Below are 26752 nucleotides of genomic sequence, written 5' to 3'. Positions count from 1 at the left end.
ATGGAAGGTTTAGCAACACCTGCTACTGAGGCAGCTAAGTACTCATCTGCTTTTCTTGGTCCTCGAATTAGTTACATTGTCCATTACAAACAATACGCTGAAGATTTGTCGAACAAAGTTGAAGATTTAACCAGCACGAGAAATGATATAAAAGGAAGAGTCGAGACAGCTAGGAGGAGAGGAGACACGGTCTACCAAGTAGTTGAAAGGTGGCTAAAGAAGGTGGACAAGGTGCTAACAGATGCGATCGAACTGAAGACTAAAGCCAGTGGCATTGATAGTTCTTTCAAAGGGTGGGGTGGTGGCCGTTACAAAGTTGGGAAAAGATCACAGAAAACATTTGTTACGGTCACTGAACTACTGAATGAAGCGAAAAACTTGAATGATGTATCGAATCCTGCACCGATATATGACATTGAACTGATGCCTACTGAAGACTTCGAGGCATTTGAATCCACAAAATCAGCAATGGACCTGGTCATGAAAGCATTGACGAATGACAAAGTCAGCATAATCGGAGTGCACGGAATGGGTGGTATTGGCAAGACGACCTTGATGAGAAAAATTGGCCATCAAGTTAAAATGAACAAGCTGTTCAACGTGGTTGTGATGGTGAGTGTTTCACAGAACCATGACTTGAAGAAGATTCAGGATGAAATTGCGGAGGAGTTGTGCCTGAGTTTTGGACAGGAGAGGGGAGATTTAAGAGCAAGGAAATTATTTCAAAGATTGAAGCAAGAAATGAGGGTCCTCATAATCTTAGATGACATGTGGAAGGGACTGGACTTGATGGAGGTCGGAATTCCTTGTGGGGAACATCATACTGGCTGTAAGGTCGTGCTAACAACGAGAAGGCAAGACGTATGTGGCACGATGAAAACACAAGCCAATGTTCGATTAGAATGTTTATCGGAGCCAGATTCGTGGCGTTTGTTCCAAAAAAATACAGGTAGTGAAGTAGATTCTTCTGACTTGAATAAAGTGGCTAAAGATGTTGCAAAAGAATGTAAGGGATTACCCGTAGCACTTGTTACACTTGGAAGGGCGATGCGAGATAAGGATCAAAATGCGTGGCAAAATGTACTTGAACAGTTGAGACAGTCTGACTACTTCACTTATATTGAAGATATGGAACCAAGGGTCTTCCAAGCAATCAAGCTTAGCTACGATTATTTACCAACTGATGAAACCAAAGCAGTCTTCTTGTTCTGCTGCCTGTTCCCTGAAGACCACAAGATAAGTACGGATGAACTGCTGAGGTATGTGATGGGTGAAGCTCTAGTAGGAAATATCAATCTTAAGCAAGCAAAGAGAAAATTACAGACAGTGGTTGACAAACTTACGTCTTCACATCTGTTGTTAAAGGGTGATAGGGATGGATACATTTTGATGCACGACGTTATTCGTGATGTGTCGATAATAATTGCTTCAAAAGAGCATGATTTTATCGTTAGAGCCGGTAGAGGTTTGGAAGCATGGCCAGAGAAGGAGATGTTGGAAAAATGCAGGCGACTTTCGCTGATGAGTAATGAAGTTACTGACCTCCCTGAGCGTTCTGAATGCCCAAACATCTTGACCTTGGCATTGTCGAGGTGTCAGTCACTGGAGATAATCCCTGAAAGTTTTTTTGAGGGCATGACATCTTTGGTAACTCTGGATCTCAGCCACACTCCCATCCTCTCCTTACCATCATCACTGGCATGCCTTGAGAACCTCCGAACGCTTTGTCTGGATGGTTGCTCTGGGCTGCAAGATGTTTCTTTGATTGGAAAATTAAACAAGCTTGAAATGATTAGCCTGAAAAAGACTTCCATCAAGATGCTACCAGTGAAGGAAATACGTGGATTTACAAATCTAAAGTTGTTATCATTGGAGAGTTGATCCAACTCCAACTTCTACCACTGAAGATAGAATCTCCAAGGAACCATCGTATTGAAATGCTTGTTTGGGTAATGATTTTTTATTAAGTGTGAATTATATCAAGTCTTCTGGTGTGCTTAATGTTCGTCATTTTTATTGATGAGGTAGTGTGAATCTGTGAGATGCAATACAATGTTTGAGAATAAATGACCACGGCCACTGTTGTAAATAGATGTTGAAAAAGGTTTTTCCTTCTCTATTCTGCCATTACTTAACAATTCAATTCCTAAATGCATGACTAGCTCTCATATCTTAGTTTTTTCGGTAAAGATACATATATATTGCCTGTGCCTCACAAATCTTTCTGTTACATACACCAACAGTATCAGCATACAAAGCAGGAAGAAGAGAATTACGTGGTTGCAAGCAACAACAAGAACCGAATTAATTTGTCGGTTTCAGTAGCATTGCAAGTGAGGGGACTCGAACAGTCGAACCTGCGTGTCCAATTTTCGTGCGCTAACCCTGATGGGCTCAAAATCGCATGGACTATAACTTGCTAGAAAGATTAAATACAGGGGCAATTAAATATATAACACATTAACACATCATTTGATGGACTTCTACAATTTAACTGTTAGTTTGTAACAAACCTAATTCTAGTATTGAAGGAAATAGAAAAGGTACAGAGCTTCTAGTAGCCCTGCAATTTTAGCTTTTGATAGTTGGTGTACAAGCGAACAAACAAAAAACACCACTGGAGATAGCACGGTAAGGCTCAGGCATAAAATGTTTCAAGTAAACTTTGGAATCCAATCCTCACTGTGAAAAAAATATATTGATCTAACAGCTGGAAGACTAATGTGTTTAATTCCTTTGTTGTTATGCAAGACGAGGTGTGCCAGACTCAAAATTGTGTGTGAAAAGAGTGCATTAAGTGTATTGGAGACAAAAAGTTCATGTTCTACATATACTCAAGGTAAAGTTCTACATATTCGAAAATACAATAATGACGGGCAAAATGTACATACATGTATACAAGGGAAAGAAAGAAAACTCCCGCTTTCTTCGGACTTCCCGTACATCTATTAACAAGAATACAGTGGCTGCTAGTAGAAATTGTAACAACAAAACCAATTTCCCTCCTCTAAACGAGAACGATTGTTCATCATTAGAAGATGCATGGCTAATTGGATTCAGTACCAAAAGACGATAAGCCGTTTGAATTCCTTTTCAACCATCAAGTCTGGTTGAGCCATCTTTCTCTGTATCCCCAATTTGAAGTGGATTTAAAGCTTGGCTGTGCTAATTTGTGCATATATGCTTCACCAGTTACAATGCATACAAAACTTTTTAACATCCAAGAAACTACACCCCTCTAGCAGTCCTTTTCCCCCACCATTTCTTACGAGTCCTATTGGATTCTGCATTACCAAGTTTTTGCAGTGCTGCTTTTGTCTCTCGCAATTTAGTTTTGTAGTCTTTCTTCCATGCCTCAAAATTGAGCCTCAGTTTTCGAAGCTCATCAGTGGGATTCAAAGTCGAAGCTGACTGCCCTGATTTGACCTCTATAAGGAATTTGGCATCATCGCTAAAGACCCGTTTCCGCTGTTCAAACTCGTTTACCAGGTGGCTGACTGCACTACAAGCAAAATTGGATTCTTGCCCTGCTGGAGAATTAGAAGTGTGATTTGATAATTTAGCAGGTGTGCTTTCCTCAGGAGTGTGGGTTCCCACTGACATTGTATCCTCAGAGTCATAATCATGACGCAGGGGGGAGGCATCAAACTCCCCGTTTACGTTAGTTGTACCGCCAGCAGCGAGACTTTTCTTAGCTGCAGCTAGACTTACCTACAACAATTTCCACCAACAGTTTAACCCCCAGTGATGTAAGTGTAGCGTCACTACTAATTCCGCAATCTCGTATAGAAGCACTGTTTGACCCAGATAACTAACTATAGCCTGATATTGTTCAAATCTAAAAACTAACAACTTTGTATGGTCCATATCAGTTAACTTGCACTGGGAGAACCTTTTTAGACTTTAATTTTTTTTTGCAAGTGGTGTTTCCGCTCTATCAGACAGTTGGTAAAGCGAAACAAAAAGAGTGATGGTGGCAAAAACCTGTGCATACTGACGTATATTTGTAACTTTTCAAGTGGAAAGAACATGTGTCCCTGCTGGAGATGCTAAGAAATATATAACTAGGTGAGAGAGTCACCTGAAGAGATGTCATCTGCTTTTGCCATGTTTCCTCCATGGATTTCATCTTTTCCTCATACTCTGACCACCTCGTTTCCAATTGCTTTACACGTTGCTGCAATAAGGAATTCTCCTCTTCCTTTTGTCCAAGTGCTGCTTCCGCCTTGAGAACTCTCATTTGAAGTTCTTCAAGAACTGAAGAATGGACAAGAACATGCTCCACGGATTTCTGAGGAAAAAGTATACGAGATTAGATATACAATGATAATAATTGAGAAGGAAACTCAGAATACACGTGGTAGAGAAACAGGTACAACCCATGGTAGATATTCTTCCAGATACAGCAGTTCCATTACATTACATACCCCAATCAATTGTATACTGAAATAGATTGTAGATGCATACACATGATCTCATCTGGTAGTCCTGATGGAAGAATCTACCAGGTGGCTTCATGCCATTTTTCACAGGATTATGTACCTAAGAGGGTGTGCATAATCTGAACAACCAGCAAGTAAATAAGAGCCAAAAGGGTGACATGATAAGTGAAAATAGGAGAGAACTAACAAAGGAGGGCCCAAACAAAATACAAAATAGCAATTGAACTAATCCCCAAATCAGATGATTCATCACAATTGAGATAGATTTAGTAGTGGGTTCCTCAATGAATCAGAAATCCTGAAATGTATGGATTTCATACGTTCACTTCAAGGTTTTGTTACACTTATAACGCGAGAAATATGTGTCGGATATGTGTCCGCATATCCGTGTCAGACACAACACGCACAAGTTGTATGTAATTAGCTCAGTTATTTATATTTCTCCATGTCGAATACGGTGTCAATGTAACTTTGGAGAAAAACTGTACCATCCAAACAATGCATTTTGTTTCCAAAGAAGAAACAGAATGAAAACCTGTATAATTAGTAGATACCAAAAAAAAAAGGAATCCTTCTACTTAACTTTCAGTATAATAAGTTAGATTTCCTTTAGCGAGACCTCCACAGAAAACTGTTTATGGAACTTAGGTTGAAGGATTTTAGGTTCACCTAATTGAGTTCACTAACAAAGTTGAAACACCATAAGGACCTTCCCACATAACAGGTTATGGAACTTAGGTTCAAGTATTTTCAAGTCCACTTTATTGAGTTTAAATAACAAATTGGAAACTCCACAAGGGCCTGCAGATTGCAAATTTGCAACTCAACCAATTTAACCTAATGACAGCGGCACCAGCTGACCTTTTTTACAATGCCCTATTTTAAAATGTTGAGTAGTCCAAGTAATACAAAATTTCTTGCCACTAATGATCTTCAATACTCCTAAAACCAGTACCCGGAGGTCTAGGAATAAGTACCTTAAGGCCTGAGATATTTGGTTCCTTTCCAAACTTTCTGTTGTCGGAATTTGAGTTGTCATGCTTCTTCATCTTGTATATATTCCTTCTGATCAACCAACCTCTAGTTGCTGCAGAAAGATTGGAAAAGAAAAAAAGTTATGTGATTGCACAGAACAAAAAATGTCATTCCACTAAGAAAATAGTTATAGAAGTTACCAGACTGCAAATATGTAACTGCCTTCTGCCGATCAGCCAGTGTTCTCCTTGCAATGTGCTTTTTCAGATGCTTTTGTATGAGAAAAGCTGCTCTTCGCCTATTTATTAAAAGCTGATACTCCTTTCTCGCATTTTGGCAGCGGATAACTGTGTGAACATAAAACCCAGCCAAGATCAGACAACAGATGGTATGAAACCAATATCAACATTAAATAATCGAACAATAGTCAAGAGTGAGTTCATATGTAGTACGTGACTGCAATATAGATATTGTTCTTTTTAAATCATAGAAGTGAGAACGGGCTTGATGACCACGGAAACACTTTTGAACCATGACTACACCATTCAGCAGCCCTTTTCTTGCGTCTTCCAATGCTGCAATCTGTAAGGCACAAACACAGAGCAAATTCAATCAAAAATGAAAACCTGGAACTTTTGGTCGAAGTAACTTCTCCTAGAGTAGTTGCCACATCTTACAAAGAAATGGGATATATCTACATAACTAAGACAGAAGCAATACAGGCAGACAGCATGTCAATTGAAATAATATAACAGTTGACACAAGAAACAGTAAGTTTGAATGTTCATTTTACTTGATGTCCTTTAGACTCTAACAAGTACAACTGGTGAGTAAACATGAAACAAGGAAAAGAAACTACGAACTCCTTAACTCAATAAACCTACCAGCACGCATCACATGCCATTTATCACATTCGGTCTATCTAATGCAAGGTCTCTAAACTGATAGTTACCCCTTTGAAAACTAGTAGACATCCCATACCAAAGCAATCCTTTCACTTCTAACACTATTGATGTAGACATAGAGTTAAAGTCAATCCCATGGGTTGCATTAGGCGGGCCCTTTTTAGTTGGTTTATTTTATTTTGCTATTTGCCATGTGGCATAATTTCATTGGTTTGTTTTGTTGTCAGTTAGTATAAATAAGAGCTTGTGGTTAGGGTTTCAATAGTTGTATTTATGAATTAGAGTGAGATTCAATAAAAGGTGAAACTTTTAGGGTTCTATAAAGTGTAGATTTTGATTAATTTACAAGCTCTACATTATTTGGAACCCTAAAAGTCTCACTTTTTATTGAATCTCACTCAATAATTCATAAACACAACTACTGAAACCCTAACTACAAGCGCTTATTTATACTAATTGACAACAAAACAAACCAATGAAAATATGCCACATGGCAAATAACTAAATAAAATAAACCAACTAAAAGGGGCCCGCCTAATGCAACCCATGGGCTTGACGAACTCTATGTCTACATCAACTATATTGGTGTTATTTGAGTGTAGTGGACCAAACAAAAAAACCTTAATTCCTTAAATACCAAAAACATTCATTACACTCTTAGATGTTATTAAAGCCTATGTGATGTATCTTATTGGCGGAAGCTTCAACAATGGATACTTATCAATAATATTTAATAAAAGAAGCACCTAAAACTAGATGAGCCAACTAGGATTTCCCCCTACTAGAAGAACAATTCTTTTAGAATAAATGTTCAATAAAATCCAACTAACAATGAAGGTCTAGATACCTTTATATAATAAACCACAATCCTATTTCTAGTTAGAGTATAAAATAGAAACCTTACTAAATAACCTAGTTCTAAAACAAATAAGAAAGCAATATTAACCTATTACTAGATGAGCCAACTAGGATTTCCCCCCTACTAGATGAGCCAATTAGGATTTCCCCCAACTAGATGGGGAAATTAGGGTCCCCCCCCTGAGTACACACAAAAAAAAAAACACTCAGGAGGGAGACCCTAATTTCCCCATCTAGTTGGGGGAAATCCTAATTGGCTCATCTAGTTGGGGGGTAATACTAAAAAATCCTTTAATGAAAATAGGCAATATGCCAATTCCATATCAATGCTCCTGCATCACTACGGGAGCCATGAGATCAAGGGGCAGTGAGAACCACACTGCTGCTCCATATTTACATGCATTAGATAATTTAAATTCTCCAAACATAAAATGTTTCTATCCGTATCTGTGTACAATCAAGGTTGATAACCGTGTCCATATTCAGGCATGATAGGCCATCATAATCGTTATCCTTACCATTGGTACAGTTATTGTAAGCACTACTATACTGTTATAATTAAATACTATTATTTTTGTTATTAGTACCATTACTATCGTTATTATTACTATAATTGTTGTTGTTATTATTACGACTACTACTAGTAGTACTACAAACAAAAACCCTTAGTTGTGAAGATTAAAGAAAATTCGTAGTGATGTCGTCAATTAAGGGAATTACCTGTCCTGTTCGGAGAAATAACTTTGTATAACCAACTTGATACATATCAGGATGGATATTAAATTGCTGGAGAATAGCCACTGATATGCTTAAAGGATCCTCAGGTAAAACATTTTCAAAGAGAAGAAACCTGTATCTGCAAACAATTTTTTTTTTAAAAAAAGTATGAGTAAATCCTAGAGGATTTCATAGTGGTCTGCATCAGGCAACACCTTATAACGACTTTTTTTCACACTTCTTTATGACCATCAGATCTGGTCTAGCCCAACACATCGAAACTCCAATACCCTTCTTTACCTTCATTAACTAATACATAAAGTGTATTTTGCATGATCCTTTTCCGTTAATCGTTTGTGTGATACTTAAAAGACTAACTCTAACACTTCACTCTAGGCATGATCCGCTGAACAAGTCCAAAAGCTTCTAGTAAACCTGAGTTCAAATTTTTTTCATCATCTGAAAAGACTCAGTGCCTAGACCAAAAGGAAATCAGCACTGAAGGCCTTTCTGTTAAAGTAATCGCTTACAATCGATTATCACCATAAACACCTTCAACAAAGCCTCAAAGGTTAAGCGTTTCTCAAAGTTGTCTATCCAAAACATCAAGCAATTCTCTCTCGCCAATGACTTCTTCTGTTCTTAAATATTCTTCCTTGAGAATCAAAGTTAGGGTCCTGTTTCTGCTATAAGCACTAGTTTGCTAGTTTGCCAAGTAATCTACTACTAGTGCAGAAGGAAGTTTTTGTGACAAGTTTGGTGGAATCTGATTGTCTGTAAGAGTGGAAAAGAATTCACTTTACTGATTACTACTTTTGCTTGTGGAAAATCTATTGGACCTAAACAAGTGTGCAATGGGTGCCCTTTTAAGGTGTCACATTGAGCAAGGATAGACATAAATTTGAGCAAGAATAATTATAAAAACATAAATGCATCATATACTACCTTCTGGAAAACTGCTGGTGTGTCATTCGAGTTGGAAACCCAGACCTTGAGATCCTGACCACCTCCAAAACTCCACAGCATCTAAGCTGTTGTAGAACAAGATCATTATCATACATCCCAGGATGTTGCTTACTGTTTGGCTTAACACAGCGTATAAAGTGTGGTGTGGTGGTCTCCAACCACTGCATCAATTTGAACAATTGACCCTACAAGTAATAAGAAGGTTTACATTAAGCTTCCATGTTAGTGATTTCACAAAAACATGGTGAACAGCACACCAAAATGCTCTTAACTTCAAATTTAGTTCATTTATCATACGTAATAATAGATTAAAATGGCATAAAGCTAAGCTTATGCACCAAAAACAGTCCAAAAACCAAAATGCTCTTAGCTTATTCTGATAGAAGCTATACAAAAGAAATTACCCCAAAATGACTTACAAATGAATCTTTACCATAAACCAGAAGAAATATTTGCTCATATGATTAAAACCTAATAACACCCTTGATGTATCTTGTTGGCGGAAGCTTCAACAATGGATGAACATCAATAAGATTTAATAAATCAAACACCTAAAACTAGGGTTTATACCTTCAAACAAAAAGAACAATTCACAAAGAATTAATATTCAATAATAACCATCCTAACAATGAAGACCTAGATGCCTTTATATAAGAAAGCAACTACTAAATCTAATTGGAAACCAAATAGGAAACCATCTAATTCCTATTCCTAATTGAGTTAGGAAACCAAATAAAATAGAAACTACTAATTAATTATTTATTCCATGCTCATGCATCATACTCCCCCGCTTGAAAGAAACTCGTCCTCGAGTTTGTTGCATGTAGACTTGTGAATATTCCGCAAAACTCTTGTACTTTATCATCACATTCCCGTGGTTCAAAGGAATTCGACCTTGAATTTTACCCAAATAATTGCTCACAAGAAGAATAATACACCAAAACGTTGCCAGCACTCGGTTCCAAAAATGATTTGGTGGATGTAACTCGCGTAAAATGCACTTCAATGCTTTGTTGTCGTACCCAGATTCCACTTCGAAGTTGGAAAGGAAGGGATCAACATACTCAGTGGAAAGCTTACAAAACTCGCGACAACCATTAACTGAATAGTAAATCCAATGTAGACTACAATCTTGCCATTGGTATTGTCGATTTCCATTGGCAATACGGTCACCCATGACTTCTTGCCCATGGTTGGCAAAACTTGAAATGTGAGCATTAGCATCTGTAGCCCTGACATTTACAATACCATCTATCATGTTACGACAATAGAAAACAAATGTTCCTCCACAAGGATCAAAATCCTTTCTACCTGTAAAAAGATTAGAAGTTGATATACCTAGAAACTGACAGCCTTTTTCTGAATTTCTTCGAATTTGATCAGACAATTGGTAGACTTGAGGCAAAAGTTCCTTGTTAGCAGGCTGGTGCTCCACTCCTTTAGAAATCATGACTAGCATGGGCTGGATACCAAGTCCAACAATGTCAAAGGGCCATTGTTTCATATTTGTCTCATCTTTCTTGGCTAGTGAGTCTTTCTTCTCTTCATCTTGAGCTACTGCAACATGTGCAACAATCGCTAGTTGGGACAGCACTACTGGTGCTAAAAGATGTTCGGCATGGTGATGGTGAGGTAAGGGTGACAGTGGTGGGGAGGGATTGGTCTCGACATTGTCTTCTCTCCTCTTGAAATCAGTGTTTTCAACTTGAATTGGTGGTGAATAGTGAGCCTGTGAAGAACTGATATCCTCTTCGGTGCAAGCAGTAGCTCCCCTCATTAACTCCTTCAAACTCTCTTTATTCTTCTCATTCTTGACAATCATTGAGGTGCTGATTTCAACATCAGAATCTTTCAATTTTTTCTCATCACGTTGACAAAAGTCCAAATCACAGTTTTGCAATTGAACAAGTGGTAGTGATGGAGTGGATTGACTATGCTTCTGATCGGGGAGAGCTGAACCCAGATGTTGTTGACGTCCAAGAATTAGACTCTCATGATGACATTCTTGTGAGGTGATTTCTATCTGATTAGAAGTGTAAAAATCCAGCTGTGGGGATGAAGAACTTGGTTGCGGGTTTATTTCGTTAGAAACAAAATCCATTGCAGCAGCAGCTTGGTTAAAACAATCACTAGCAGAAGGAGCACATGCTTTATAAATCCCATGTGTATTAGATATACAAACCGGCGGGATAACCTACTTCACAAATCTATCAGAAATTTTATTCCTTATCTTCGCCTCACTGTGTTGGGAATTCAAATTTAGATGACCTCCCTGATCACCCCTACCTTGTTGGTGTTCATGATGCCTATGGGTTTGGGGTGTTGGTGCAGCCACCCAAGCATGAGTACACTGCTGTGGTTGTCGATAAAAAATAGATCTATAACGACTTGACTGATCAACACCATGTTGATGGTATTGATTGTCCGGATTTCGACTATTAGAAAAATCAAAGTCGAGATTCCTCATCGGTGGTAGTTGGGGATCAAAACAGGATAACAACTCAACAATGAGATGTTGTTGGGATGGGTAGTATGTCTCAGGATCAGCATATTTATTTTGGTGAGAATATCCCTCATCGGAATACTCATCTTCATCGGAATCAATAAAAGACTCCTCTTCATTGTAATTGTAGGATTCATTACGAAAATACGATCTTCGCGACTCAAAATTTTGGCGGCGGCAATTGGGAGTTGGGGAACGAAATCTAAAGGGAGGTTCATACCTTTTTGAAGGAGGAAATCTCGATCGGCGGCTGCGATCTAAATCACAATCACTCCAAGTATGAGGATCGGTATGGTACTTCGATCCATGGGGACTTCGCGGCAGTTGACTCTCTTCTACCTCTTTTTCGATAATCCATCACAATATCTCCCAAGAAAAACCTGGCTCTTGATACCAATTTGATGTATCTTGTTGGCGGAAGCTCCAACAATGGATGAACATCAATAAACTTTAATAAATCAAACACCTAAAACTAGGGTTTATACCTTCAAACAAGAAGAACAATTCACAAAGAATTAATATTCAATAATAACCATCCTAACAATGAAGGCCTAGATGCCTTTATATAAGAAAACAACTACTAAATCTAATTGGAAACCATCTAATTCCTATTCCTAATTGAATTAGGAAACCAAATAAAATAGAAACTACTAATTAATTATTTATTCCATGCTCATGCATCAACCCTAATCTCACAAACATCAATAGAAGCATCCAAGGTGTTAAACTTACCTTTTAGATATATTCATCTTATCATATGTATTTTATATATATATATATATAATATAATGTACATTGAAGCAGCGGAAGCAACAATTAATTAAAATCTACACTTTGCAAAACCCTACGTCTCACCTTTTATTGAAAATCTCTCAATAATTCATAAACACAAAACAACTAACTCATAACCTAATTACAAGCCCTTATTTATAACAACCAACTAGGGTTTTCTTTGTTAAGCAAAGAAATTACTAGCATACCCTTGCAGCAAATAACTAAACACGGAAAAATCAATTAAACTAAAGAGGCCGCCTATTGCATGCACCCATGGGCTTGACCAATACTCGACTAGATGTCCACATCAATATATTTTGATTATTTTCGATTTTTTCACTGATCACATGTTTGGCATCTGCCACTTAATGTAAACGTGTATCTATACCTCATACAAAATGAAAAAGAGTTACTCTTCAATATTCACATTATACAAAATGACACGGAATTTTGTGAATTTTGCGATATCTGACGAAGAGATCGACATCAAAGGTCAGCATTTTGTCAATCAAAAGTTCATTAACATTAACCTTTTTCCTTTGTATTTAACCACACAACCGTAGAAATATCGCCTACAAATGCTAAGAATTCAGGGATTGCATCTTTGTCGGCATTGAGATTTTAAACTTTTAAGCCTCAATAAAAAGACTGAAAAGGAGATTTCTACCGCCATCTAGAAGACTATATGAGTTCAAATCATACATGCCATAAGGTGATGCAATCGCAATTGCAAAGAAACGAATTCTACGAATTTTCAACTAAAATCAATTCAATTCCATCCAAAAACTAACTTGGCCAAAGGCCTACAACTCCTTATATAGGAATACAACTTCTAAAACAAATAAAACACCCTTAATTTGGAATTATTAATAACCCCAAAATACCCTTATACTAAATAAGCTCAAAATACTAACTAGACCCAATTCTAGCACTCCCTAATGACATAGAAACTAATATAGGACTCAATTATCAATGTGAAACCCCAGTTCACATCATACTCCCCGACTTGAAGAACTCGACTCTGACGAGTTAAAAGTCTTCTTAGATCTCCAATCACTACAACGATGAGGTGGCAGATAAGCATCCTTCCTAGACTTAGCAAGCACAATATGATGAGACGGCATCTTTCGTAATGGCTGATTACGCAATGTAAAAACACATCGACCCTGAGAAATACGATAAGTCTGCTCCCATGCACAATAAACAGCTCGGACACGATACTGCCAAGTGGTGCCTAAAACCAAGACACAGGCATCAAGACTACTCACATGACAAAAAACATAGTCACTAAAATCTCTCATGTGAACACCAACTCGGACTGTCTCTGCCAATTCCTCAAAATCCCTAACTCTGAAAGAATGCACCTTCCTAGGTCGGCAATGTACCATAATAGTCAAACCAAGTGTGTTAACCATGCAACGAGAAATCAAAGAAATACTACTGCCATTATCCAAAACCACATGAGCAGAACAAGTCTTAGAAGCCAGTGGATTATATAAAGTAGCACTCTGTCGAAATACATTACCATGTGTAGACTCTGCAATAGGCGAAACATGTGCCATAAGCATAGGGGACCCTGTATCTGCTGGAGTAAGAATTCCATCAGATGTGTATCCTTGCAGTTCCTCTTTCGTCTCAAGTTGAGATGTCTCCACATTAATAGTCAAAACTGGTTTCTTAGAACAGTTTGCTTGAACATGACCCTCTTGACCACAACTATAACACTTAACAATTCCCTTTGGACCTATGGGAGTAGCTTTATAAGATGACATGGAAGAAAGGTAACTCATTTTCTTCTCAGACTCACTAGCAAAACTGTAAGCTTCCTCCAAGGTGTTAATCCGAACATGGACTAAATCATAATGAATATCTCCCCTCAGACCATGCATATAACGGCGAATGAGGACTTCCTCACTCTCTGGCAAGTTGCAACGTGACTGTAGACGGTAAAAGGACTCGGTATATGCTTGCACAAACTTAGACTCTTGTTTCAAATTTTGCAACTTCCCGTACAACTGTTACGCATAATTCATAAGCACAAACTTAATAACCAAAGCTTCTTTCATGCGCTCCCATGTAGTGACTTGACTCAAATTCTGGCGTAAGCGTTGTTGGAGAAACTCTACCCACCAAATCAAAGCAAAACCTCGAAGCCTTGTAGCAACCCAAGACACCTTGTGATCTTCCGACGTATTTTGATAAGCAACCACATTCTTTATCGTGGCAATCCACTCGAGGCAAACCTCGGGTTCCATGATCAACTCTAGAATATCAATCTTTGGCTTGAACTCACGCTCAATTGGTTGAAGACAATTCACAATAATGGGAGGAGGAAAATTATCTCTACAAGGTTCCTTTCCATTCGCCACCAAATCTCATAACTCGGCAAAATGCGCATCGAGAGAAGTCGTCAAATCCACTTTTAATTTCTCAATTTTTTCATCCAAGGCAATGAACTTCTCATCATAACCAGATGTTTTCACACTTCTATCATTTACACTCTTCTCTAATGCCTCAAACTTCACATTAAGTTCTCTAATAGTAGTAGCCATTGGAACAAAAAATAAATTTGCAGCGAATAGTGTGTGTAAACAGTAAACACATTGAACAGTATGCAAACAATGTCGATAAACAGTAACAATATCGGAACATTAACGATGAATAGTAACTGCAATAAACAGTACGTGAAACAGTAATGATGAACAATACGAGTAATACTACACTGACACAGAAAAAATAACACAGTCAATATACAGTGACGTGGCATGTTGCAACATTGATGTTGCAATGGTGAAAATATGAGCCAAAAATCTTTTTTCTCTCTCAGAACACTTATTCTATTTCCAATAATATCATCTTTCCATTCTCATCTTTTCTTCATAACAAATCATTCATTCCATTGATTTTTCATGGTGCAACATTGATGTTACAGTGGTTTTTGTGATGCAACATTGACGTTGCAGTTGCATTTCTCGGTGCAACATTAATGTTTCAGTGGTTTTCATGGTGCCACATTGATGTTGCAGTGATTTTCATAATGTTACATTGACGTTGCAGTGTTATTTCTCGGTGCAATATTGATGTTGCAGTGGTAGTTTTTCATAGTGTAACATTGATATTGCAGTGCCACGTCACTGTGTCAGTTTTTCTGTGTCAATGTAGAATTACTCTGACCAGTACCACATTTTTTGTTTTTTAAAACCGTAAAGAGATCAAATATATTTTCAGAAGAAACAATAAACCAATTGATATACCTTTGATTGAGTTGCGGAAACTATTTTTTTCTCCACTAATAATTCTTTTATCTAGCTTTGAAATCTAGCTCTAATACCAATTTGATGCAATCGCAATTGCAAAGAAACGAATTCTCAACTAAAATCAATTTAATTCAATACCCTTATATAGGAATACAACTTCTAAAACAAATAAAACGCCCTAAATTCGGAATTAATAATAACCCCAAAATACCCTTATACTAAATAACCTCAAAATACTAACGAGACCCAATTCTAGTACTCCCTAATGATATAGAAACTAATATAGGACTCAATTATCAATGTGAAACCCTAATTCACATCATAAGGATACCCACATATTTTCCTTCATTAATAGAGAGGTGGGGGATAGAGCCACTCCCACTCTATCCACACCACATCCTAGCCACTCCCAAGAAATATGGACTTAAAAGTTGAATTAAGGGCTGATATTTTGTAGATATAATCTCCCCACCATAAATAACATGCCCACAAATTTTCGGCTCATTCAAATATGTCTAATTTAATCAAATGTTATTGTGAAATCGGAAAATTCTGAACCGTTAGATAAAAATTCAAAATTAAATGCTAGTTTTTCCAAGGTTAGACATATCCAAATAGGACGATTTTTTGTGAGGATGATCTACATTGTGAGCTGATCATATCCACAAAAAATCAAGTCCTAATTCATACAATCCACTCGGATTAAACCAGCAGTAGAAAATTGCAATTATAACAAAAAACAATAATAATCATATAATGATAATGACAGTAATATTAATTTTAATATACTAATAATAAATAAATAATCGGGTTAACAACAGAAACAGTAATTACAATAACCAAATAACTTTAAAAATTCATTGTTTAAAAATCAGTACCATTATCTTACTTCCATCCTGCATTTGGTATTATATATATCACAAATTTGAGTGTAATTGTGCAAAATTGAGATATAATAGGGGAAGAAACATAATATGAAGATTGAACTTTTATTTTCACCTTAAACTTTGCTGCAACACTTTGTTTCTGGGAGTCAATAGCACCTAGCCGGGACAAAGGACTTAATGGCTTCTGCAATGCATTAAGCATGTTTGAGGCAAAAAACTGTGGCAGTTGGCAACTGCAAGATGAAAGAAGTTGAATGGAATCGGAATGCACTGGATCTCTGTTCTTTTCCAAGAAGCCACTTGTATGATACAAAACCTGATAAAACTTGGGTTACTAGAACAGTGGAGCAAACTCAAAAACACGAGCACTTGAGCAGATATACTGAGAAAGTTAGGGCACACTATATAAGCCAAGTAACTGATTTATAGGTGGGTTCATTTCATAATGTATATTTCTTTTGAATAAAGAAGCGCGCTCCTACTTAGTATAACGCAAGTGTTTTTCTTGGTTGAGAATATGAAGAGCTTTAGTGAATTAATAATTTTGTAACGAGGAGCTGGGGGAGACTTGCTTATAAAAAAGAAACTTTTCATTACGGACACTAGATTCAGCCAGGGGCGACAAAAAAATGGTCGCCTAACAGTCAATCTCTGCCTTTTCACCCCACTTTAATGGTTCTTTCATAATTTGGTAACCAGAATGCAAATATCCCACTTTAATGAGCACTTACCTCATTAGTTTTCCCAATTTCCTATTCTCTTCTTTAGATGGTAAGGGAGCTTGGTTCAAAAATTCAATTCTAATAAGATTAGACTTGTACTAGTGGGTCAGCTAGTCTCAACATCCTCGATGCAGTTTCAGCTGAAAACATGCTTGACGTCCTTGGTAGAATTCAGGCGCATCATTGACAAATAATACATAAGTCAGTACATTTTTCTTTGTGTTTTTCATAATTCCTTTCTTAAGAAGATTAAACTTCAATGGGAAACACATTTGAGATGGTTCTAGAAACCCATTACGTCTAGTGGTCTAAACTAAAAGATTTTTCTCAGAGAATAATTTGACTTGGATAGGCAAATTTCAGTATGATAAGTAAACAGACCACTGGAATAAACTATCAAAAGATAGCAACAGACTTCTATTATCCACGAGGGACAATTGTTATAGATATTTTAGCAACTAACTAATTTAGATTAAATCCATTAACATGGAATCATTGAAGTTTCTTGGTTACGAATGTGGGAACCGTCCAAACTGGAGCAACAATGCTAGTGATTGTTAACACCCCAAAAACCAAGTCAGCAGAGACACCACTTTAGAATATAGGGAAGTTAAGGTTAAGATTCTTGCATTTTTCACAATTTTTTTTTTTTCTTTTTACTCAAAATTCCCAAAATAGTGTCATTTTGCATCTTTTCAGTCTTTGTAGTTGTCAAGGGCTTTAATAAGTTTCAGGTTTCCACAAATCACTGATTCAAAAATGCCTATCATATGGTTCTTCTAAAGTACAATGGTATTGAGGATACTAAGAATCATAGATTAGTCATGAAACCAACTTAAAAATCAAGTCACAATCTTCTAGGGTAAAAGTAAAACAATTAAACCGTCTCTGAAGCACGGAAACTCTCATAACTAACCTGTCCGGCATAATGACAGACACCGAAAGCTCCACCCCTTTCCCCTTTGAAGCAGGGATTAACACTCAAATGCTGTTTAAGCTTATTGGCAAAAGTCAAATCAGTGGCTTTAGGGAAGGTTGATTCCTCATCCAGTAGAGAAAGTAACCCTAATGGCTTCTGCGGGAAAGAGGCCAGTGCAGCATCATTAGAAAAACTTTCCCACACAATTACAACAATTTCATAGTGAATTTGCCATCAAATCAAGATTTTAAACTGAACTTTCCTATAAAAAAGAAAGTCAATGGAAAACTTCACACCAATTAAACACACCCTACATAAAAAAATACCACTAAAAGATATTTTCTACTAGAAACTGTGATTGCTAACAATATATCAAACTAAAAGCTTGACCACATACTAATATAAAGACACACAAAAAGAAACACACAGATTCTGAATATAACACGGAGAGAGAGAGAGTATACCTTCTCAAAGAGATTTAAACATTCTTGATTGTCCTCAAAATCCACTTTTGTCCAGTCAATACCATCTTTCGCATACTCCTGAAATAGATGTTTCGGGCATAGAAAGATATTACTATATACTACTCACACATCAAGATTAACACACTAGGAAGCTCTAGAATGTCAAACTATACAAAAGCTGAAATAAAGAAAATCAACGTCACAAATAGAAGATCATCATTAGTACCAGAGCACAAGAAAGTCAGATTACTTCACTAATTGATTTGAGAATTGAGAAGCCATGGGTTTCAGTCTTTATGTATCGTACAACTTAGATTCTTGTATGTAAATGATTATTTTTGCTATTCTTCCTCCTAGCTAGTTGATGACTACATATCCTTCTTTCAATGTTGCAGTTCCATGACAAACCGCAATCGTTAGCGGTTTGTTAACAGAGATATCCACTAAAAAGCTTAATCTTAGCTTAAAGCAGAAATTTTTTCAGAAGTAGGTATACCTCACACAGTAAACATTATATAACACTGTCTTCGAGGGAGCTCTGGGTATTCTTTGGCACACAACTAATTAAATTAGTTCTATACCATTGGCTATTGATGTCACTTGACGAGAATGACAATAAATTAACATTCACTGATTCTCATTTCCATAACCCTACAAGCACCTTTTACTACCTTGTTCCTCGGGAAGGATTTTATTAAGTCGAAGAAGGTGAAAGATGTACTACAACCACAAGACTGTATATGGCTTAAATGAAGCCAAAGAAATGGGAGAGGGTATTTGGAACTGCATGCAACAAGGGCATTTAAGAAATATACCTTAATGGGAGAAAAGCAGTTCTAACATATAGGTCTGATAGGCAATTAATAAAAATACAAATACAAAAAATAATTTTAATTATAAAAATAAAAATGAAAATATTAAGATGCCTTTGTCTAGGTGATAACACTAAGTTGGATACTTGACAACACCCAAGTCATTGTTCAACAACCATGGGGGATGTGAAGGTGGCGAAGTGTCAATTGGTAAAGACTCTAAGTGACAGATACCAAGTGTTGGTAATGTTCAAGTAAGGATTTTTGACAAGTCTAAACTTTAAATACTCAAAAATGTAATGCATGAGTAAATTTTAAACATTTATGTAATCTTGTATTTGAAGTTGGATAGAATTGGACTACGGTGTTGCAAGTTGGCTTATGGAGATTCTTCTAGATCCTGACATAACTTGCACAGGTTACCAACATCCTATAATATTTTTTTTATTTTTTTTCTTCTTCTTTTTAAAATGTGAAGGAAAATGGTGAAGTAGGCTTCTAGTTATGGCAACACATACACTAAGAGGAAGAAAAAGAAACGGTGATGAACCTGTGCTAGACACTGTCCATACTTCTAACAGGTACAAATGTAATGCCCCGACTTACTATATCCAAGCTTGCCTCGCGACGATATAGTATATCAAGACACCCGAGCTACTTGACCGTCTCGACAAGTGCCAGAGCAATCAAGTAATCGGTTTACAAAATGAAGTCATTAAGATAATCCTAAACAAATGACACAGCCAAGTCCCAACATAAATGTCCAATACAACAAATCCCACCATGTTATAAAAGAGCACTTACTTCTCTAAACAAATGATACATCTCCAACATAACAAAAGGGAGAAGAAAATAAAGAAGAGTAATGCTAAGTCAACGTCGGGCTGCAAGGATTTAGGATCATCTTAATGACTTCATTTTGTAAACAGATCACTTGATTGCTCTGGCAGTTGTCGAGACGGTCAAGTAGCTCAGGTGTCTTGATATACTATATCCTAGTGAGGCAAGCTTGGATATAGTAAGTTGGGGCATTACAACAAAATATAACCGAGTTGGCATTATGGTGTTCTCTCTTGCTTCTAGAATCTCAGCCCCAACAAAACTTTAAACTGTAAGGTCCACATTTCAAGTTGTTTATCATTTAGAGTAAATGGGTTTTCGCACATAGATTAAGTGAGGATCTGTCTCCCTCTCTATGCGTCGTGAGGAAGGTCATTACTCAGTAACTTCTTAAATAAACTTTCATTTCATTATTATTTCTTCACGTGCTACCAAACAGAAAATCAACAAGAGCTGCCTTGAACTCACATAAAGGAAATCAGCATCATGATCTCTGTAATCTTGATGCATGGATGCTCACCTCCTGTTCTAGTTTAAACAGATGCTTATTAAAATGTTGTTGCAGCCTCTCATTTGCGTAATTTATACAGAACTGCTCAAAGCTATTCCTCTGCAAATATGCATGCAGTCGTCAAAATGGTAAAAACTGCAAACTTTCAACCATCAACATCAGCATAAAATATCAGACGGATACCTGAAATGATTCAAAACCATAGATATCCAGGATACTTATGGATCTTCCGGTGCACCTTTTACCTACTTCAAGTGACTTATTGATTTGTTCTACAAGCCAGTCAAATAAGCTTGCATAAATGGTTTTTGCCAATGCATCCCTCGAGTCAATGGCCTGGTGAAATAAAACAAAAAACATTAGTATCTGTTAAAGATTTTTACACGGCAAAGAAAAAATAATTCAAACGAAAAAAGGGGGAGAAAAGCATTTTTAATTCAGACCTGCGGCAAAGTTAGGTTTTGGACTATAGAATCATTTCCAGCACGGATTTGGCGAGAAGATAAAGCTAGCATCAGGTCCTGAACATTGCAACCCATCAACTTTGCAGTACTTATTGCAGCTGTAGAAAAACTAATTAATCAACTAAAATCAAATCTTGAGCTATTATCCACCTTTTGTTATTTAAAAATTGGAAGGAACTCAAAAGGACAAAAAAAGTGAACGAAAAAAATGAAGATCATTTCTTCTTTACTTTCTATTCCAATAAAAACTATGTTAAAAGCATAAAGAAGAAACAGAGAAGACCTCAACCACATAGCATAAACAAAAACCACAAGTAAGAACTCAGCAACTAACAAAAAAAAACCTTAAATCTGCTTGATTAGTAAAAGAATTCTTGAATAACGTAACACTAACGTACAATGAGTAGACATAATGTAAGAGCTTCAAGCTCTAAGATCATGCACTTCGTCACGATTGAATATATTGGTTTGCTCATTTGAAGGACTCTAAATATCTGTATATAGATTTGGGTCTCATAGAAATCGCACGCAAGGGAATCATAAATCAATAAATGATTGTTGAAACTCTATTCAGGACCAACGACTTTTCAGGGAAGCCCCAAACCTGCTCAGCAAAGCCCCATAGTTGCACGTTTTGCCTCTCTCCATTAGCTAGGGGTTCCGGACAAAACTGTTTCCAACTACAAATTAGGAGTTTTCTAAATTCTGATTGAGCCTTCTTAGTAAAGAAAGACTACATAAGAGACATCTCTTTGTCATTGTTCATTTCTTATAAACCAACAGCAAAGTTCTCGTAGTTTTAATACTCTAGTTCATAATTTTATCTTAGTTAATAAGCTTTTGCTATGTTAGTGGGAAGATAGACAAGACCAGTAACGAAGCCCTTTCACAAAGAAAAGGAAAAGATAAAAGGTGACTCAACAGAATATCAAGTTTCTTGACTAAAAGTAAGTAGACTGACTAGGGTGGGAATAAAAAGGAAAGAGAAAACTCGGGTAAACAAAATCTTTAGAGAATAGAAATGTACTCCGATACAAAGTCATGCATGTAGATTCATACCTTCGTCTTCAACAACTTGCACATGGTTCTCATTGTCAATTACTTGAAAGGAAATGTTTCCCATCCATAGCACAGTAGCAAGCATAGCAAATGTACTCTCTTGATCATCTTTACAAAGTTGAACAATATCTAATGCCTCCTGATCAAATGAACGAAACAGAAACCCAAAGCTGCGTTGTCATTATTTATGAATAAAAAGCAAAAGAACTACAAACTTAAAAAATAGATATAAGTAGTATTAGTGTAATTTACAAGTATAATGTTTAACTTTTAGTTACCATAAGCAAATGGAATCTCCGAGCATCATCGACATCATTGACTGTTAAACAATCACTCTGTTTCAAATAGTGGTACTCACCAGCCATTTTCAGATTTAACCTCTCTGCAAAGCAGCACAAACACTGATTCTTAATTATGACGAAACAACTTATAAGATTTCCACTCAATTGATAAACAGTAAACATAGGGAGGCTCAATTTCCAGACAATTAAGTATTAATGACAAATAATACAATGAAATCGATACATTATTTATGGAGATGGGATAAGAACCTTTTAGATAGGATGGAGCACCAGCACAAAGTTGATAAAAGGCATGGTATGATCTTTCTCCCTTAGCCAGTTGAACTACTCTTGACTGGTCACAGAGACACAAGATTCAATCAAATGGGATGAATTGTCCAGAAAATAACACGAAGAATATCTAAAGATATAAAAGATACCTTCTCAAGCAGAACTAGTCACAGCGTCAAAAGGTATTTTTGAGGTCAACAAAATACACAGTATTAAGCAAGTGAGTCAGTTAAAGGTTTTAAAATGGACTGGCCCAATTCACTATTTTGTGGCAGAAAAATATACAATCGCAATAAACAATCAAACATGCTTACATGTTTGAATCTTAGCACCACATATTTTCCCAGTTGTGGTAAAATGAATTTCAATCAGTTTTCCCTGTATAACACACAAATAAGGTGCAAGTCAACAGAGAACATATATATGTTTAATAGATATTGTTGTAGTGAACATTAAGTGAGATGAAATTAAAGACAGAAAAACCTTTTATTTTAACTAGAACACAAGAGCAAACTACGACAGCATCGAGAGGATTGAAAACTTACAAATCGGCTTGAGTTGTCATTTCTGGATGTTTTTGCATTCCCAAACGCTTCCAGTATACAATTTGTCTGAAGGATTTCATTTTCTATCCCATTCCTACCTCCAAGTGCAGCTAAGTACTGCATTGCTATTTTTGCTGTTTCCGTTTTCCCAGCTCCACTTTCGCCGCTGTTGTAGAAATTAAGCATGAACCCGGGACCTAATTAATACTTTGCATAAGATCCAAACTCTTTTTGCTTATCCCAAACAATAATTAATTAAGTTTCTACAACTCTTTTACACAGTAAATGAGAGCATAAAACCCAAGAAAGGAAAATAAGAAAGGAAACTCACAGTTACAGAACCCTACCTTATAATGATGGATTGATTTACTTCAGCTGAAAGATACATAAAATGGGAGGATAAGTTTAAGAGCTTCATGAACTAACCAAGCAAGGTTCTTTACCAAAAGTTAAGACAGACAGAGAAAGACGTATCTTCAGAAAGTACGGCAAACAATGTGCATTATTCACCTCTCATCATCTCACTGAACGCAGTGTCAGCTATGCCATACACATGAGGGCTGTCCATAAGCTTCTGCTTATATCCCATCACAAACTCATCGCCATAAATTTGGAGATCTTTAAAGGGATTAATGGCAACCAACACAGGTCCGGCTTTTGTCTACAGAAAGAGAACAAAATTTTAAGCAAACCACAAATAACGGTAATAACAAAGTGTTTAAGTAGAATCAAAAAAAAAAAAAAAAAAAAAAGGGGGGAAATGAAGTGCACTTACATAAATCATATTGTGAGAATATCTGTATTGGAGATTGTGGAGGACTGATGGTTCATTCAAGTAACTGAGCTGTATAAGATCATCCACGCCCTCAAGGATATCTGGATTAGCAGGTAAAATATTGTCTATAGGAACAGTAACAATCTGAGAGAGGACAAGATTTTTCTTGGATAAGAGACAACAAAGATTACGTACATTTTTCAACTAAAGAATATAAAAGTCAACTCACTTTTTCATCAGAAAGCATAACAAGAGCATCCTCTCCCGATGATGATTGTGTCTTTCCAGATACCCATTGGCCGTCAGGGAGCCGACACCACACGCGAAGTTTCTGGAATGAAACACTTCATCTTTATGCATGTATTGTATAACAGGTACCCATAATCAAACAGTGGAAGATATAGAAAACAGGACTACATAATCAAAGCAAACCATTAAGACCAGATAAAATAGTAGCATAAAAATTCACCTCTATGCCAGCTCAAGACTAGCGTCTAACACTAAGAGAGAAAAATATAAATTGTGTAAATCCTAGAACCTAGTCGAGTGAGCGGAGCGAACGTTTTTGGACTTGGGGGGTTTGGGTCCAGAATGTCAATTGGTTGCTGTTCGTCTGACTGTCCTGAAAACTCAATCTCTATTCTTCTCTTCTTCTTCTCCAAACTCACCCAAAACTCTCACTCTCTCTGCAATCTCAACAACCCTTCTCCCTCTCTCCGCTCACTCCCCACTGCATAGCAGTATTCTAGTTAGTATCAGCCCTTGAACAGCTATGACTAGAAGAAGACAACATTTAGACAGTTTAGGGCAGCGTCTACAACCTAATTATATGTGAATGATTGCCTGTTCAGCTGAAAAATATCTGAGATAATTAGACACTCCTACTTTTACCCCCTTGTCTGGGACCTACAACCTCACCACCTCAGTTGTATGGAAATTCACCCCAAGCATTAACACAAAGCAAGGACAGAGCAACATAACCTCGCACCACAGGCAAGTAGCATGCCACTATAAGCATCATACACAATCAGTGATGCCCCAACTACAGTCCATCTCCTCTAGTGTATTCTATGATCTTGCCCATTTATTTTGCAATGATATCAGTGCATGTCTATTGTTACACTCATTTAACTTGTGATTCTAATGTCCATGGTCTAGATGTTTTTTATGAAAGTCATAGATTTCACTATGACACATATAGAACCAACACTTGTAACTATCTTTATCGGGGCAGGAGCCATATACAGCACTTTTTATACAACAGTTTATAATGGCCTATATCTCACTCTACAAATTTACTTACGACTTGATTTTTTGTGGATATCACCTCCCACACCATGGATAACAACCCTACAAAAATGGGCTCATTTGGAAATTTCTAAAGATCCCAAAAGAAGGTTGTAAAATTTTAAATCCTGACCGTTAAAAAAAATCACATTTTCAAATCAATTTTTGAAAGGGGTAGAGATTTCGAAATAAACTCAAATTTTGTGGATATGATCTTTATAGTGATAAAATCATACCCACAAAGTATTAGCTTTTAGTTCAACTTAACAAAGGGTGTTGTCTAAACTGTTGTACAAAAGGTGTGGTATATGGATCCATCCCCATCTTTATCGTTAATATATATAGCTTACCTAGCAAAAGGAAAAAAAAATGATTCTAATAGCTACGAAACTTGATTATAATATGTTATTTGACTGTAGTTCATGTTCACAAGTGACATCCATAATTATTCAGACTATGAAAACAACTAATGTCATACCTTGTTCAGAATGCTGCGGATGTTTTGCCCCCATTCGGATTCTTCAACCAATAACCCTAACGACGAAGGACCATTTGCAAGATTTGACTCCTTATTTTCTTCACACATATCCTTATCCTTATCTACCTTGTTTACATAAGGAGATTGAGCCGGTAAAACCTTTTCCACCTTCAACATCTTTCCACTACCTAAAACACCTACTTTATATCCCAATTCCTTCTCATCATCCTCTGAATCTTTTCTATCCCTCTTCTTCCCATCCTTCTCTCCTATCTCATTCTGTATATTCTCAGGAGCAGAATCATCAACCTTAAAGTTATTAGGCAATATCCTTTTGGAGGTAGGTAATCTAGCTTTCGAAACAGGACGAGTAGGCAATGCAGGTGGTACATCCTTTGGTTTCTCGTCTCTTCTTCGTATAGAATTCAACATCACCTCTAATGAGCTTCTCCCAGCACTACCACCAGGCGGCAAACTCACCGCCAGCATTTCCTCTAATGAATTCATTCAATCACTCTTTGTATAATTCGATCAAAGTAGAGATTTTTTTTATCCCATGGAAACAACTACCCATAAAACAAATGCCCATTTCTAAAAATCAAATATTTAGAAATATTCTTCACCAAACTCAATCATAAAATATTATTTACACCTTGTGTATCAAAATAAGCAGAAAAGAACACATTTTTTACCTCATTTGTATTTGTTGTTGTTTTTGGCTTAACCATTAAAGCTTGAAAGGAATTTTTCTGGGGACAAATTTAAATTCCAAATAGGTCCCTGGTTTTGAATAAAAAAATAAGGGAAAAGAGGCATTGGAGAAATAAAATAGTTTTTGGGTTTTGAGTTTTGAAACATGTAACGTGAAATCTGGAGGGAAAGAGTACTAAATAGGTCCCACATTTTGGAGTCAAATTACGATTAAGTACTGATGATGATTATGAAATTTTTGGAATTGTTATTGGTATGGATTAAATAATAAATTAGTTTTTTTAAGGTGGTGAACTGACTTTTAAGAAC

At 36.7% G+C, this 26752-nt stretch overlaps 2 protein-coding genes across 2 annotated transcripts; one reads left to right on the top strand and one right to left on the bottom strand.

Annotated features, from left to right (window-relative positions):
* Positions 1 to 1881, top strand: LOC147504762 (disease resistance protein At4g27190-like). The gene has a single exon (XM_086605356.1). The coding sequence runs from the start codon at positions 1 to 3 to the stop codon at positions 1879 to 1881; it is 1881 nt and encodes a 626-aa protein (XP_086461482.1).
* Positions 1119 to 26752, bottom strand: LOC147504761 (myosin-1-like). Its single transcript, XM_086557506.1, has 24 exons — positions 25733 to 26752; positions 24197 to 24298; positions 23968 to 24111; positions 23703 to 23853; positions 23540 to 23567; positions 23193 to 23358; positions 22962 to 23025; positions 22797 to 22810; positions 22627 to 22711; positions 22354 to 22457; positions 22076 to 22214; positions 20996 to 21114; positions 20736 to 20888; positions 20562 to 20651; positions 18390 to 18467; positions 17923 to 18081; positions 16397 to 16600; positions 8843 to 9048; positions 7901 to 8036; positions 5870 to 5999; positions 5618 to 5764; positions 5420 to 5529; positions 4082 to 4291; positions 1119 to 3711 (listed from the first exon to the last, which is right to left on the bottom strand). Exons 1-24 carry the CDS (start codon positions 26237 to 26239, stop codon positions 3229 to 3231), a joined length of 3729 nt encoding a protein of 1242 aa, XP_086413632.1. The 5' UTR covers positions 26240 to 26752; the 3' UTR covers positions 1119 to 3228.

This window comes from Coptis chinensis, chromosome 4, assembly GCF_015680905.1.
Source record: "Coptis chinensis isolate HL-2020 chromosome 4, ASM1568090v1, whole genome shotgun sequence".
Classification (NCBI taxonomy): Eukaryota; Viridiplantae; Streptophyta; class Magnoliopsida; order Ranunculales; family Ranunculaceae; genus Coptis; species Coptis chinensis.
This window is presented reverse-complemented; position numbering and strand designations above follow the sequence as displayed.

What these genes read in the sequence shown, in the direction of transcription:
- LOC147504761 (XM_086557506.1), bottom strand. Translation starts at nt 26,239, where the DNA reads ATGAATTCATTAGAGGAAATGCTGGCGGTGAGTTTGCCGCCTGGTGGT. An exon ending in TGCTCCATCCTATCTAAAAG is followed by an intron (nt 22,458 to 22,626) that starts GTTCTTATCCCA and finishes GCTGCTTTGCAG; the next exon opens with AGAGGTTAAATCTGAAAATG. An exon ending in ATGGTTTTGAATCATTTCAG is followed by an intron (nt 20,652 to 20,735) that starts GTATCCGTCTGA and finishes GCATATTTGCAG; the next exon opens with AGGAATAGCTTTGAGCAGTT.
- LOC147504762 (XM_086605356.1), top strand. Translation starts at nt 1, where the DNA reads ATGGAAGGTTTAGCAACACCTGCTACTGAGGCAGCTAAGTACTCATCT.